Raw genomic sequence first — 17466 nt, 5'->3', positions numbered from 1 at the left:
AGACTTTCAATCTTCCTTGTCAAGACAGCTATCCTAGCACTCAGATCATCACTCTCACTCAATTGGTACCTACCTCTAGACTGTGGATTTTCTCTTGAGTCATTAGAAGATATTGGTCCAACCTCCCAGTTTTTAGTGTTTTCTGCTAGGGTATTAAAGAACTGGAATGCTTCATCTAGAGTCTTATCATAAAACTCACCATTACATATGGTGGACACTAGCATTTTCAATTGAGGACTGAGAGCGTCATGAAAGAAACTGACCACTCTCCATTGTTCAAAAGCATAGGGTGGGCAAGCATGGAGAAGGTCTTTAAACCTCTCTCAAGTTTGAGCAAAGTTCTCATTGGGTTTGTACACAAAATTCATGATTTGCCTCTGAAGGGTGGCAGTCCTATTGGCTGGGAAATATTTTTTCAAAAATGTCATTTGCATTTCCCTCCAGGTTCCTATGGACCTAGGTGGAAGAGTGCTCAACCACATCTTAGTCTTATCTTTGAGTGAAAATGGGAAGAGTTTCAATCTTATGACATCTTCATTCACTATATGATCCATGCAGGTGCTACACACTTCCTTAAACTCTTTCATATGGGTGTATGGGTTTTCAGAATCCATGCCATGGAAAGTTGGCAATAGTTGGATGGTGTTAGGCTTGAAATTAAACTTGTGATGGTTGATGAAAAGAATAATGCATGAGGGAGTTGTCTCTCTAAGAGGATGAAGATACTCTCTAAGGGGTCTGATCATTTCCTGATCAATGGGATCAAGGTCACCATGGTCACTACCATATGCAGACATGTTATGTGCAAGTGGCATGTTCTCGTTGTGTTGAGACATGAGTGATTGATATTCTATAGTTCTACCTGACCTAAGTATCATACACTATGCACAAACACAAATAAAGTAAAAAGAAACAGAGTTACTGAATTTATCCGGAGATGCTTATTCTTATTTTTTTTTCTTTTTGTTTTTGCCTCAATCTCCCCGGCAATTAAAACACAAAACAAAACATAATAAAAAATTTATATTTTTTTCCCTTTATTTTGGTGAGAGGTTTATACTCATCAGTGTACGAGTGTAGTTGTAGTTTAAATTTAAATTTATATTTTCTGAATGAGTCCAGGTCGTCCACTGAGAGATTTATTTATAGCAAAATAAAAAGAATGTCACACACAAACACACGCATTTGGACAAATTGGCAACAAGGTTTTTTTTTATGATTTTTTTTTTTTAGATAACGTAACTAGGAAATAAAGTAAGACAAAAATTGAAATAAATACTGAACGTGAGAATATAAAATTGAACAGCACTTGACTGTGAAGCACGGAAACGGCTCGGAGATGCCGTTTCGGCGTTTCCGAACCGTTTCCCGTTTCGGAAACGCGAAAAACGGCCCGAAAACGTTTTTTGGGCCGTTTGTGTAATTTTTAAAACATTGCGGGCCGTTTCAGAATTTTAACAACCTCGCCGGAAACGCGTTTCCAGCCGAAAACGCGTTTCCAGCGCGCGATACAGCACAAAGAGCCCTCCTTCCCTGTCTTCTTTTTCTTCTTCTTCTTCCATCTCCCTCGCCGCCATCTGCATCAAGGCTCTCTTCTGGTCAAACAGCGCGCGATTACAGGACAGGAAGCCTTCCTTCCCTATCTTCTTTTTCTTCTTCTTCCATCTCCGTCGCCGCCATCTACATCAAGGCTCTCAGCTCTTTCCTGGTCAAATAGCGTGCGATTACAACACATGGAGCCCTCCTTCCCTCCCTTCTTTTTCTTCTTCTTTTTATTCTTCTTCTTCTTCTTCCATCTCCCTCGCCGCCATCTGCATCAAGGCTGTCTCCTGGTCAAACAGCTTTTCACTTCCTGGCAGCGACCAGAATGGCACATTCCTTCCAGCACTTTAACATTCTTACTCATGAAGTTCATATTCATTGGAGGAATCCATCACTTTAAGTTATGGTCTTATTAGCAAAATGTCTGAAGGTATATGATGACACTGACTTCTTTATTTTTGAATATTTTTTTATATTAAAAATTATATTCATAAAAAAAATCCTATATTTTTTAAATTTACAGTTTACCCCGCGTTTCCGTTTCCTACCTTTTTAGAAAAATGCCGTTTTCGCGTTTCCGTTTCCTATCGGAAACGTCTCCCGTTTCTGTTTCCGTGCAACATAGGCACTTGAGTTAAGACAATTTCAACACCAACCTGTTGATTCCCAAACTTTAGCATAAATGATTAGCAACATTAATTTAATTTCAGATATGAGGGTTTGTTATTAAATGCAATTAGAGATGATGATAGTTCTAGTTTAAACAATTCCCATACATGATATGCGGGATTCTAATTTAAGTAACTACCATAAATTCAATTGCAATTAATACACAAAATAACTAAATTAATCATTCGGGTTTGGGTATGATAGCGTTTCCAGTTTTAGTAACTCTCATGCATGACATGAAAGCTCTAAGTTAGGTTTACGCTCCAATCCAAACCTAGTAATTCCTCAATAATCAAGACACACTTATACTGAAATTTAAATTAATGTTACTCATTTAAAGTGCAGCTTTCTTTGAGAATCATTGGCGTTGGACACTGTCATTGCCTTAACCCAAGATTAGATTTAGCTACTCATCTCCATTTAAAAGTTGATTGATAGGAATTTAAATGACATAATTTAAATAATAGAATTTAAATGGCAAGAATTAAAATAGCAGAAACTAACCGGCCATTTAGGCGGTGGATAGTTAAAAGACAAGAATTAAAATTGCAGAAATTTAAAGGCATAAATTAACCGGCCATTTAGGCGGTGGATGATAAAGTAACAATAAATGACATAAGAATTTAAAAAAAGAAAGAAATAAAGTAAGATCACAAGAGAAAATAATAAAGAAAATGAGAAAGAACAAGAACAATTCTCAAAGAGAGAATTATAAGGAAACAACTAAACTTTGATTCAAGAATAATAATCACACTTACAAATGCAATCAAGTGAGCTATTTATAGACCACAAGATGCAATACAAACTACACAATTTCAATTATTCAACTAGACATAATTATATCTAATGGGCACTCACACACTTAAAATTAAATGAATTTTAGGTATAATACATACCTAATATTAAATGGATTTCAGCTAAAATATATACATAATAAAGCACTCATAAAGTTAAATGGATTTTAGCTATAATACACACCTAATAGTTAAATAGATTTTAGCTAAAAAAACACACCTAATAAAGCACTCACAAAATAAATATTTAAAAATAAAAAAAATAAATTTCTACAATTGAGTTTTTAATCTTCATTAGGATTAAAAATAATGCTTCGACCTTCTACAAATGATATCTTCCATGGGTTGCTCAAGTTGGGCCTTAATTCTTCATGGAATTTAATTCTTCATAAGCTTTAATTCTTCATGGGCTTTAATTCTTCATTCTTCATGCCTACAAAAAAGAATAATTTAATGTTATTAATAAATTATATATTATATATATATGTATTACACATGGCACATATATGTATATTAGATTATATTATATATATATATTACACGCACGCATATAATGATGTATATGTATTATATTTATATACTAGGGATAACCTGTGCCTGAAGGCACGGTGCAACTAAAAAAAAAATTGAACATTAAATTTGAACGCAAAATAATCAAGCACTGAACTTGAACATGTACTAAACTGAAAGCCTAAACTCACTTACATCACGTATTTGAAGACAATGTATATAGTTCTGAAACACGAAATTATCAAAAAATGAATATAAATATGGCTAAAGACGTGATGTAAATAATGTTAAAATTAAAATACAATGTGTAAAAGCGCGGAATAGATGTATCTTTAGAATAGAGGCACGTGTATTTAAATAAAAGGCATGGTGCCACGGTGTAAATAATATTAATGGTGGGGAGGCGACCATTAACGGCCGGCGAAGGGGGGTTGGTGGTGGCCATCAGCAACCGGGGGGGTGTTGGCGGCCGTCCATGACAGTCGCGAAGGTTGATGGCCGAAGGGGGGTTGGACGCGGCCATCAGCGCCCGACGGGGCGTTGGCGACCACCCATGGCGGACGTTGGGTTCGGGGAACCTAGGTTCCCTGACTTTTGGGGTTCAAGGAACCGAGGTTCCCCGAATCCCAAGTTCCTTGAGCCTTGTGAGTCGGCACCCCCTCTCTTCCCCTCCCCAGCGGCCATGGCGTCCGCCACCCCCCTTTCCCTGCCCACTGTCGTTGATGGCCTCCCCTCTGCATCGTTGATGGCCGTTTCCCCCCTTCATGGTGGCAAACACACACACATACACATGCAGACATATACATATTCTCACACACACTGTTAATATTACTTACACCGTGTCTTTAGGCACGGGTATACGCTAGTGTATATACAATGTTCAAATGACTTTCAGGCTTACCTCACGAATGCAAATACTATTAAGATCACGCTCATCGCAAATAACAACATTAACATTTATTTCTTAAAGAAATTGAACCTATACATATAAATATTTTAGAGTGATAAATAAAACTTTATACACATAAATAAAAAAATTAGTAATCAAAATTGATATTAGTATAAGTCTCCATCCACCTATAAAGTATGAGAAAAAAAAATATTTTATTAGAAGAAAAAAAAATTTAAGAGAGGTACTTAAATTTACATGAAGAAAAAAAAAAATTTACTTAACCAAAAATAGTGATATTGTAAATAACTGTTATATTTCAACCTAAAAATGTTTGGTTATATAATAAGAGTTAACATGGATTTCATTGGTAATGAAATGTTATTTCCAAATCAATTACTACCAAATCAAATAATAAAATTTAATATTTTATTTAAATAAATAACTACCATTGATAGAAAATATTTAATGGGTTACAATCAAGAGGAGAAAAAAAAAATATAAATCAAAATGATAAAAGGCCAACCCAATCTTTACAATAGATGTATGTTTAGAATAAATGATAAAATTAAAATCGGAACACAATTTTATAGAAATGAAATTAAAACTAAAATCAAAACTTAGTATGAATAATTATCACTTGCAAAGTCCAAATATAGAGGCAAGTAAAGTAATACACACACATATACATTCACCAAATTTTTTTAAAATACAACATAGAATATTATACTCCCTTAAAAAGGTGCAAAAAAGAAAAACATAATAATATTACACATAAATGTTAAAACGATTCATTTCTTTTTAGAATCACACAACACATACATTTGAATGGTACATTTTTTTTTTTTAGTGTGAGGTTAACAAATCACCCTCGCTTTTTTTTAAAATTTTTCCAAAGAAACAATCACTTCCCTCTCAAACCAATTTTTTAGAGAGGTCCACAACAAATCACCCTCACTCTCACAATTGTCGCCACTACCATTGACTACAACACATGGATAAGAACAATTTAAGTAAGATGACATAATGTGAAAAATTAACACATGATATTTTTAAATATTTTTAAGAATAGTTTAATTAAAAATAAAATAACATTTATTATTTTCTGATGCCATGTATTTACAATTAATGTGAAATTATAATTTAGATTGAAAATTTTCAATTTGATTCACTATTGATGTTAGATTAAGTGGGCTTTGGGCTTGATGTTTTTAAGGTATAATAATAATAATAATAATTTAAACATAATTTTAAATTTAAAATCAAAAAATAAAGAAATCGTCCTACATAAATTATGAGGTTTATTTTAAACATAATTTTAAATTTAAAATCAAAAAATAAAGAAATTGTCCTACATAAATTATGAGGGTTATTTTTGTATTTATTTATTTTTATTTTATAAAGAGATTATTTTTAGTTATTTAGAATTAAGAGTATCAGAATATAAATTTAATTAAAACTAAAGCTATATTACATGAAATAAAGATAAAAAATAAAATTCAACATTAAAATTATAAATTAAATATAAAAAAATTTAGAATTAAGAGCATCATGTATATCAATGTCATACTCATTCTAATTTTTAAAAATATGATCTCTCAAATTTGAATAAGAATTTACGTGATACATTTAATTAACAATTTTCAGGATTACAGAAATGTATACTAATTAATTTTAATTTATAATGTATTGTGAATAAAATTGAATCAGGGACTACAGAAATATATATTATTTGAACTATCAATATATACCAATATATATTATAAATCTTAATATATTAATTTAACCAATCCCTGAAATAATTCATACATAATCAAATTGAATCATATATTGCATGCGCATAGTGAGTAATACACACACAGTGAGCAATACACACACACACGAAGCATCACGCAATGAAATATATATAGTGAGTAATACACACACACAATGAGCTTCAGGCATACACACACATAGTGAGATATACATACACACACAGGTCAGCACCATTGTCGTCCCCACCTTGATTTCACATCCCTCACTGTAACTCCGTCAACCCAAATCTGAATCCAAATAATCTCAATAAAGTCAAGCCACACAGCCCCGCACACACACACACACACATATATATATATACACATATATATAAATGATAAAATCGACTTGAAGATGACACGAAAGCGGATTTCAGAATCTCCAACTCCATCTGAAAGAAATACACTGTAAGAAAAGAAAAGGCAACTTACTGTAGGAGTGGTGGCCGGGTGGGGGGGCGAAGGTGGTGTGAGCGATGTTGGCGAGGGGGCAACGACACTGTGGCCCGGTTGCTTTCGACGGCCATCGCTCCAGGTCCGTTCTTTTTCTCTGTCAAGCCCTCCTGCAACTCACCCGTCGGTCAGCATCGAGCGCCACCGGCAGCTGCAGTTAACGAAAAACAGAGAGGAAGCAGAGTAAGGGGGCCGATGATTGAGAAATCGTCTTCGTCGCTGACTAAACGTTTTCGTTGTCCATCGCTGCAAGCCTCTGTCGATTGCTTTTAGCGGTTGTTTTCACAGCAAACCCAGATCTCAAATTGGGAGAGGCAGTATGGCCGATGGGGGGTGACGGCGATGGGGCTGAGTGGTGGGGGGCAACAACGATTGAGCAGCTGCCGGTGGGTGGTGACAATGGCGTGGGTGGGTGACTATGAGAGAGAGAAAGAGAGAGGGAGAAAGAGAGGCAGTGAATGGGTGTGTTAGTTGTAACGACCCTGAATTGGGTCTAGATGTTTTAACATTTAACATTAGTTTAATGGCATTTTAAATGTGGGTCTAAGTGTTTTAATATTTAATGATAAATTTCTTTGAGGGCATAGAAATAGTTTTAGATTATATAATTTTTTTTTTTTTATGGTTTATGTGATCGGAAAATAAGTTTATGGGTCTAAATTTTTAAGAAATTTAAAAATAATGTAATAGGCCACAATTAAATTAGTTAATGCGTCCTTGGGCCTATCAGGTGGGCTAGATGAATTCTGGTTTGGGCTTAGGCCCAAAGGTAATAGGATTTAAACCTTATTATGTAAAAAAAAAAAAAAACAAAGCAAAACAAAAATGGAAAGTAACAGGCTGTCTACTTGAAGAAGCAGGCGCCTGCAACTCTTTCTCCCTCTCCCTTTTGATCCTCTACTCTTTTGCGCACTGATTTTGTACTATTTTGATGATTTGGTGCTTGATTTTGTCTCCTGTCCCATTTGCCATCACTTTCATTCCTCATCTCCCGTGTTCTTATACTTCATCTTCTCCTTCTTGTGGTATCTGCCATTGAAGCCCAGTAAGGAGAAGACTCATCCAACCTCAGGCAAGTTTCTTCTGTCTCCTCATTCACGTTCTTTAATTTCAGTGTATTTCAGCTCTTTTGGGGTGATTGTTCATTGCCTTTGTAAATGTATACACACACATATGTATATATCCATACCCCTGCCTCTTGAGTGACTTCTTCTCCTTCTTCCTCTTGCTATAGCATCATTTACTTCTTATTTTCTGAGAATGGCTACCCTTGTTTCAGTAGATAGCTGTATAGATATATGCCTCATGTGAATCACCACTTATATATATATAAATACACACTCACAGCCATGCCCTGGTTCTAGTCGAGCAAACCCATTTATATACTCACACGCATATACATATATATATTTATATGGTATTTGTTACCAGAGAGGCCATTGCTGGGAGGCTCTTAATTGCTGTCATTTTTGAGGAAGCCTCCCCTGTTTGATCAGATTTTCTCTCTCTGTGTGATCAAATGGCCTTTGTATATATATATATATATATACATGTTGTGTTCAAGCTTTGCATATATATAAATTTACTCTATCTGTGTGACTCTCATTCTATGCAAATAACCCATATATATATGAATATGCACATAGCAGTGAATCACCCACTTACACAGATATATATATATATATATATGTACGCCAAGTTATTTGGAATGCCCTGTTCTAGTCAACCACCCACTTATACTTATATATATATGTATGTACACACACATATGTAGGTGTAACCTCCTATTAAATTGGATTACCAATGTATACTTGGATGTTTTAATGGCCTACTTATATATACACACATATATATATATATATCCCCTACCAGAATTGAGTCCCTCACGCATGTATATATATGCTTTCTGGCACCACCATAAATATATATATATATACATATACAGACGCATGCCCATATAAACTATCGCAAGCCCATTTAATTATATATATATATATATATATATTAAAAGCCCATGCCCATATAAAATAGTGCAAGCCCATTTAATTATATATATATATATATCCAAAGCCCACTCCCATTTAAACTATTGCAAGCCCATTTAATTATATATATATTCAAAGCCCATGTGTATATATGTTTAACACTCACTGTAAGTTAAAAGCACCCAAGTAAATTATATATATATATATAAACACATGTTGAGCACCCACGCACCACTGTAATTTGAAGTTCCACTCAAATAAAATATATATATATATATATATACAATAATTCCCTCTCATAATCATCTTTGAAAAAGGGAAATTTTTTTTATACAGAAGTTTGTTTTTCTGATTTTTCCTTAATTATATTTAATTATATACATATACATTAGAATACATTCTATCTGATTTTGATGTCTTAAATGAATAATTCAAACTATATGTAAAGAAATATACATATATAAATGCTTGTATGCATTCAAATAAATTGTAAAGAATTCATTAGTAAATTGACTAATCTAATTCTTGAGTAAATTATTATATTTCGTGTGCATATTTGATGAGTAGAAAAACTATCTAGTATTGTGAGATGGACATAAGATATATATATATATATATATATAGGTATGTCAACAGCTTGCGAGATGAAATTCATGATGTTTATATGTACATATATATATGTGGAAGTGAATGCGTGGCACGTTTCACACACATTCAATATGATCATATTATGTGTTACATTATTATTTATCCTTGCGCACTTAATATTTTGCGCGGAGGGAAAGGGTACCCTAGAGCACCTAGCGCGGGACGAGGTGGCCATAGCCCGGCAGGTTGGCTCCATATTGAATGTGAATTTTTATTCTCGTGATGCATTTTAGCATATGTTGTTTAATGGCTCGCGAGCCTACGGGATTTGATTTTGATATTTAATGTTATATGTACACTTGCATAATAATATATGGTGACAGGACACATTTAAATTGAAACTGATAAAGTCATAAATTACGAATCTCGTATGAAACTGTCGAATTCTTGATTACTCTTTTTGGTGTCACCATATTCTCGATTCTTGCTCCCTATTCATTGCTTCTCGAACTTGCTGAGCCTTGTGGCTCACTTGATCTTCCTTGCCATTCCAGGTAAAGGGAAAGCCGTTTTCGGGGGCGAGTTCAGTGGGGCTAAGGCCCAGGGATAGTGGTGTACGGAGACGCGTCCTAACTTGAAGATCTTGTTTAGCATTTTGGTGAGACTTGAGATGAAATGACTCTTATTTTGTTAGTTAATATTGGAGTCTCTTATCTATTTTGTATGACCATTGAGCCCGAACTCTTGAGATATTGGAAGTGTAAGTGAATCTTAATTTAGTTTCCGCTGCTAGTAGTGAATTGAGTTGTTTGTTTTATTATGGTTTGTTCTATATCATCTCTGTGATGACTTCCTTTCGAATATCTTATGCTAGCGGGAATATTCGAGAGTGGGCCCTTACATTAGTGGGTTGGGCGTGTGTGCGTGTGTTAGCGGGTTGGGCAGAGTGTGTGCATGAGGTGAGGGAAGATGGGATGCTTTTGGGGGGAAAAAGAATTGATCTCAACCGTTGGTCTCAACTATTCATTGATCTCAACCATCCAAAAATATCCCCCACACATTTGTCTCTCAATTTCAAAAACCATCCTCCCTTATTATATAGATATATTATTATTATTATTATTTTTAAATTTTATTTTAAAACTTCATTTCATTCATTTTTCAATTTAAACTTGCATATAATCATAAAATATATATTAATATTTAATTTAAGTCATTTTTAAGATCAAAAGAAAGGTGTAATTATAATATAATTTTTACAAAATTAACCACTAATCAATAAGTGCTAATTTTCTCATTTGATTTATACTTATCTTTAATAGCTGGACCTTTCTATCTTCAATTTCTCTCTTTCTTATCCTCTCGGCCACAACTTAGGCTTTCTTCTTTATCTTTTCCAACAATATAGGTTGTTGGCTAACAGCTACACAAATTCTACGCCTCCAAACATCTCTCTCTCTCTCTCTCTCTATATATATATATATATGTGACAATTTCTATCACGGTCTATAATAAATCTAGGCCTAATACCATTTGTTAGGATCGGATCACACAATCACATGAATAAATCTAGATAAAGCAGATAGAGAAAATTAAATATGATTTAGTCTCAACGGACGTACATCCTTGATCCCAAGAAATAGGACAAATCTACGCAATCAATCAAAGATGCAGCTTTTGAATGGAAAAACTATAAACCTTCTCACAATACAGTTTTTGTAGGGACAAAACTGGAAACCCTCTCAAGATGTTTTCGAAAAGGGAAATTCTATTCGCAGCCAGCTTTTTACTCTTCGCAGCCATAATTAAAATAAATTTAACAAATACTCTTCACACCTACTATTATTACTTGTTGCAGCCACCTATATTCCAAAATTACCCTCATATATCTCATACATTGTGTCGTTCCCTTCTCTACACCCACTCGCAGCCGTCCCCTTCTCTATAGCCGCGTCTCTCTACTCTGCGCTTGCTGATAACACTGGTAATTTTTACATGTTTGAACTTGGAGACTAGAAGGAGAAAGGTTCGATAGGCAAAGGTGGTGGCCGCCTGGGTTCCGGATTGGTCACCGCCATCAAATCGGAGGCAGCATGGCCTTCGAATTGGGTTTGGAGGCGACCTGCGCCTCCGAAACCTGGATTTCAGAGGCTTGGGCCGCTTCCGAAACCCAGGTTTCAAAAACAGCCCGCGCCTCTGAACTCCAGGTTTCGGAAGCGCTGGCCGCCTCCGAACCTTAGAGTTCAGAGACAGCCCATGCCTCCGAACCCTGGAGTTCGGAGACGGCCTATGTCTCCGAACTCTAGGGTTCGGAGGCGTCCAATGCCTCCGAAACCTGAATTTCGGAGGGTTGAGCCACTTCTGAAACCTGGGTTTCAGAAATGGCCCGTGCCTCCGAACTCTAGAGTTCGGAGGTAGCGTATGCCTCTGAACCCTGGAGTTCGGAGACGTTGGCTACCTCCGAACTCTGGAGTTCGGAGGTGCTGGGAGCCTCCGAAATCTGGAGTTCGGAGGCTCTCAATTTTTATTTCATATATTATATAATACAATATATTATATATTTTAATTTCTATTTTATATATTATATAATAAAATATATTACAGATTTCAATTTGCATGGACCCTCCACTATTTTAATTTGCAGTTAAGTTAATATAATGCTATAATATGTATATAATACATATATATATTATGATAATAATAATACTAATAATATTATTATTATTAAAATTACTACCTCCGAACTCTAGAGTTTGGAGGCACTGGGAGCCTCCGAATTCTAGAGTTCAGAGGCTCCTAAAATATATAATATATTATATTATATATTTTTTTACACTTAATTTTTTATTTAAGTATTGTAGTAGAATAATTTAATTTTTAATACAAACAAATATATATTTTTTACTTAATTTTTTTAATCTAATAACAGATTTTTCGAACTCCAAATATATATTTTTTATTTAATTTTTTTAATCTAATAACGGATTTTCCGAACTCCAGAGTTCGGAAAATCAGTTAGTTCCCCAAACTCCAGGGTTCGGGGAAGATATCTTTTATTTTTTTATATTTTATATTTTATATAATTGTATTAACATATTTTTTATATAACATATTTTATATTAACATTATATTAACATATTTTTTTATACTTAATTTTTTATTTAAGTATTGGATTCGAATAATTTATTTTTTTTAAAAAACAAATATATAATTTTTTGCTTAATTTTTTTTTATCTAACTATGATTTCCCGAATATGTGGGTTCGTGGAACACATCTTTTATTTTTTTATATTTTATATTTTATAAAATTATATTAACATATTTTTTTAATATAATATATTTTATATTAAGATATTTTTGTATACTTATTTTTTTTATATAAGTATTGGATTTGAATAATTTAATTTTTTTAAAAATAAATACATATTTCTTCCTAAATTTTATTTAATATCATGTTGCCGAACTCCAAAGTTCGGGAAACACCATGTCTCCCAAACTCCAGGGTTCGGGGAATTTGGAATTCCCCGAACTCTGGGATTCGAGGAATCCTAACTTCCCCGAACTCCAGCATTCGGGGAAGGCTAGCATTCCCCAATGCCAGGTAGTCATTCACAAACATTCATCTCTTTAATATCTTCAAATCTCAACAATTTTGAATCACAAATACAAGTTTCACAATACACAAAAAATAGATGAAAATAAATAATCGCACACTATATATATATACAAAGACGCACATACATATATATATATATACGCGCACACAGACACACAAACATATATTTATATATACTTACACATACATATAGAGATATATATATAGGAAGGAAGCTCGGCGACCATGGCTGCGGAGCTTCATCAATCACGCCCAGAATCCCATATATATATATATATATAAACACACACATATACACAAATATATATATATATATATATACGCATGCATACATATAGATATATATATAGAGAGAGAGGAAGGAAGCTGGCCGCCGAGCTTTCCCGAACCCTAGAGTTCGGGGAGCTTGAAGCTCCCCGAACTCCAAGGTTCGGGGGAGTGATTGATGAAGCTCGGCGGCCGCCGAGCTTCCTATATATATATATCTATATATATGTTTGTGTGCTTCCTTCTGTATGCGTATATATATATATGTTTGTTGTGTTAATGTATATATATATATATGTGTATTTTTTGTTGTATTGATATTTTTTTTGTTGTATTATATACATTGGATGTGATAGTTTTTTGTTATATTATCTTCATTTTGGAAGAGATAGACGGTTTTGAAAGGAATGGGTGGCGGGTAATTGATTGAGGAAGAAAGTGAATGTAAGGGTAAAAATGAGTTTTCAAAATAGGGTATTTTAGGTATATTAAAATATAGCTGCGAAGAGTAAAACCCTCGCTGTGAATAGAATTTCCCTTTCGAAAATCTCATTCTAGAATTTTTTGCGTATCTGATCCCAACACAATGAATCTGCCGTTGAGATTTTTTTTTTTCCTTTGAAATCACCATTTCAGTTCAATATGATGTCTTACTTTAAAGTCATTTTATTTTACTGTATTCCCTCTAATAAACAGCCTACTGACCATCTGCTCTATCATCCTTGTTTTATGGAAGATCTAGAGGTACGACAATAGTATTTAACCTGCTTTAAGCCCTGAAAAATGTGTTTACACAAGAAGGAAAATTGTTGAAACCACATCAAAATTGCAGACTGCGGATTTTTTGCTACTCTGAATTTACAAGCTAATGCAAAGAAATGGCTGTTATGGCTTGTTTCTTGCTTTTCCTGTGAGAATGGTTGTGCTTTTTTCATGTCAAAAGCATTGACGCTGCACATACATATTTGTTTGTGCCTTTACTATTTTCTAAATTTTGAGGGTCTGGAACTTGTTAAAAGTGGGTTCAGGAAGCTCGTTTATGCTGAACCTTGTTTTAAGTTGCATGTTTTCAGGTTACATGATTTCCAGCAATGCTATGATAAAAATTCTCTGTGATCAATGCAACTCTGGTGGTTCTATATTTTGGAAATATTGAATCACTGTGGTTTACTAGCTTGAATATCTACATGACATATGACTTCTTCACGTGCAATGATAGTTCACTGTTGTAGGTTAAAGGAAAATAGAAATCATTCCGTTTGGTTGTCTTCTATATTTCTATATAGAGAAAGAGCCTTAGTTTGTTGCTTTGGAATTAGAGAGCCTCTTTTCAGAATTTTTCTACTTGATTATCGTTCATCTATACCCACATGTTGGAAGGAAAACACCTCGTAAAGTGAATTACAATTAAAGAACTATCGCTGGCCAGGTGGAATTTTCTGTACAGAAGTCCTGTATGAATATTATTTCCCTTATTGATTTCTTTTGGAAGTTCCAATCTTAATGGTAGTCAGTAATTTTTGATGTTTGGGTTTTCTTTTCCTTTCTCTCAGAGGATATATGGCTCCTGAGTATGCGATGAGGGGCTACTTGACAGATAAAGCAGATGTTTATAGCTTTGGTGTTGTTGCTATAGAGATTGTCAGTGGGAAAAGCAACACAAATTACAGGCCAAGGGAGGAGTTTGTTTACCTTCTCGATTGGGTAATTTATGCTTATTTAAGTTACCCTCGCTCAACAATCTTGTTCTTTAGCCACACAATGCTTACATTTATTCCCCTCTCTTATGACTTTTAAGCTGGAAAAAAAGAAAAAATTGATCAAGGAAATTATACATTTTTGTCACTTTTTTAAATGTTTACTGAAATTGACCCTATAATAAAATTTTTTGAATTTAGCAAAAGAACTCATTGCAACGATAACATGTTGACCTGATTTGGTTTCTCATAAACAATTGAGCTACTTTTGGTGAAGAATAAAAATGTGAAAGGATTTCACCCATTAAGATCCTTGCATGTTATTTACTGCTAATGTGGAAAAGGAATATACTAGTCACGCGGCGGGGGGGTGGTGTTGTGGAGGAAAGAAGCAAGAATTTGTTACCTTACCTCATCTATATGCTTTTTCTGTTCTGATGCTTTGAATTGCTTGGTTTTACATGAAGTAACTAAGTGAAGTCATTTGTTTTCTCTTTGGATTTGAAGGCTTATGTCCTACAAGAGCAAGGAAACCTTTTAGAACTAGTAGATCCGAGTCTTGGTTCAAAGTACTCGGAAAAGGAGGCAATGGACATGTTGAACGTGGCTCTTTTGTGTACCAATCCATCTCCCACTCTCAGGCCATCCATGTCTTCTGTAGTGTCTATGCTTGAAGGAAAGAGTCCCATACAAGCACCACTGATCAAGCGTAGTTCTATGAATGATGACTTGAGGTTTAAAGCCTTCAAGATGCCTTCACATGAAAGCCAAAGCTACACCTCGACATTCTCTGAAGATATTGAAATTAGGAGGAACATATTGATGGATGGACCATGGATTGATTCCTCAATTTCCACCGAAAATAAGAATGAGATCCGAGACCATCTTCCATTAAAAGTTTCTTCCACATCCTCATGATGTAAATTTAGACTAATTAGTGGATGTCTTATATAGTCGTTCAAAGGATGGTGTTTATTTCGTAGTCAAACTTTAATTGTATGGATTCTTCTACAAATGGCATTTGTGATACTTAAGTAAGTGAATTTTGGTTGTCTTTTTTTTAGTGCATGAGACTCCTTGTTTTATAAGGGTTAAAAACAAGATTGTCTTTATATATGGACTAGCTCATATTTTGTTAAAGAGGTTATTTTCATAACTTAAATTCATAACCTTTCAACCTTATGACAATACTGTTATATGGATAATATTATTTTATTTTTTCTTTCTCTCTATATTTTGCAATGTATAAGATTGCAGTTATGCTAAACAGTTTAGTAAGGTAGCACAAAAATGCTCAATTCTATCATTTGACCTGTCAAAACTAAGGGAAAATAGAAGATGCCTTTGGGTAGTGATACCCAAGGGCTATTCACAATAGCATCAATTTGTTAGTTGAGTCAAAGATTGAAGAAAATAACTGTGTTTACTTTTATGTATTCCATGGCTACAATATATGCTTATTTATAGAGTAATTGTACAAACATTAAGGCTAAAGGAGTTGGAATAACAATATACAAATTCTATCTACAATAGATGATTACATAATTATAATTTGAATTCAAATCTTAACAAACCCTTATCTTAGACTTTGGATCATTGGTAAAGGTAATCTATTTAGTTGATATTCTTGTTAGGGTTTTAATGAAATTTCTCAAATTTTATGAGGTCTCCACAAAATTTCTTAAAAATTATGCACTTTCCCAAACCTCTTTTGTTCTCTCCTTCTCTCCTTGGCTAAGTAGCGGCAAGACAAAGAAAGGGAGAGATAGACTTAATAACAAAGTCTCATGTTCATGTAAAGTAATGGTTCCTCGATAACACAAAAAAGAAAAAAGGAAAAGAAATAGATACAAAGAAAGAGATGGAAATTCAAAGGATCAAAAAGGGTTGAAGAGTCATCGAGAATATGTGATGATGACGGTCCATAACAAAAGGAAAAGAGTGCAAAAAGGGAAGGGGTTTATGGAGAAGGCAACCATAATGCAAGCTTCACTACAAGGAATAAAGAAATGAGAGGTTAAAAAGTAAAAATAAAAATAATCAGAGAGAAAGAGATTAGAGCCAAAGATGGAAAGGTGATTAAGAGATGGTGGCTAGAGTAAAATTAATAGGGAATGACGATGCCAAGCGCAATTGTGGATCTTATTTTGTAAGACCTTTGAAATGATTTTATGATTTTTATAATAATTTTTATATTAATTTTAGTTTGGTTTTACCTTTTTATTAGAAGAACTCTCAAATAATGTTTTTATAATGTAATAATTTTATAATGATTTTGTAATGTAATTTTTATCTATGTACTCAAGTTCTTCCATTTGCAAAGATTTCTGATTTCTGGCAGGTAGTCTTTCCTTAACTTTTATTTCCAAAATTTATATAATATTATATATATATATATGTGTATATATTTATCTCAGATATGACTTATTCTGAAAGTAAAATTAATATATGGATATCTTTTTGAAAAGATTTATCTAAATTCCTGATTTATTTTTATTTAAAAAATAATTATTTTAAAGCAACATCATATCTTTCTTTATCTTTTCTTCCAATCCAAAATTTCTGTTAAAATAAAAGAATTATCATATTGGGTAATTTTTGTAATGAAAAAATTAAAAAGAATTTCTTTAAAAAAAAAAAATCTTTTATTGCATTGAAATGAA

General features: G+C 33.6%; 1 protein-coding gene across 2 annotated transcripts in view; it reads left to right on the top strand.

Annotated features, from left to right (window-relative positions):
• The window catches only part of LOC127811526 (probable LRR receptor-like serine/threonine-protein kinase At1g53430), a 109035-nt gene extending 93169 nt beyond the window's left edge, over nucleotides 1–15866 (top strand). Inside the window, exons 23-24 of one of the 2 annotated variants that reach the window (XM_052351464.1) lie at nucleotides 14660–14810; nucleotides 15311–15866. In XM_052351464.1, coding sequence (XP_052207424.1) covers nucleotides 14660–14810; nucleotides 15311–15721 — 562 coding nt within the window. In that variant the 3' untranslated portion in view covers nucleotides 15722–15866. The remainder of the gene's footprint in view (nucleotides 1–14659; nucleotides 14811–15310) is intronic. The other variant, XM_052351465.1, reaches the window with a different exon arrangement.
• Nucleotides 15867–17466: the final 1600 nt, after the last annotated feature.

The sequence above is a fragment of the Diospyros lotus genome, chromosome 10 (assembly GCF_014633365.1).
Source record: "Diospyros lotus cultivar Yz01 chromosome 10, ASM1463336v1, whole genome shotgun sequence".
Taxonomy (NCBI): domain Eukaryota; kingdom Viridiplantae; phylum Streptophyta; class Magnoliopsida; order Ericales; family Ebenaceae; genus Diospyros; species Diospyros lotus.
This window is presented reverse-complemented; position numbering and strand designations above follow the sequence as displayed.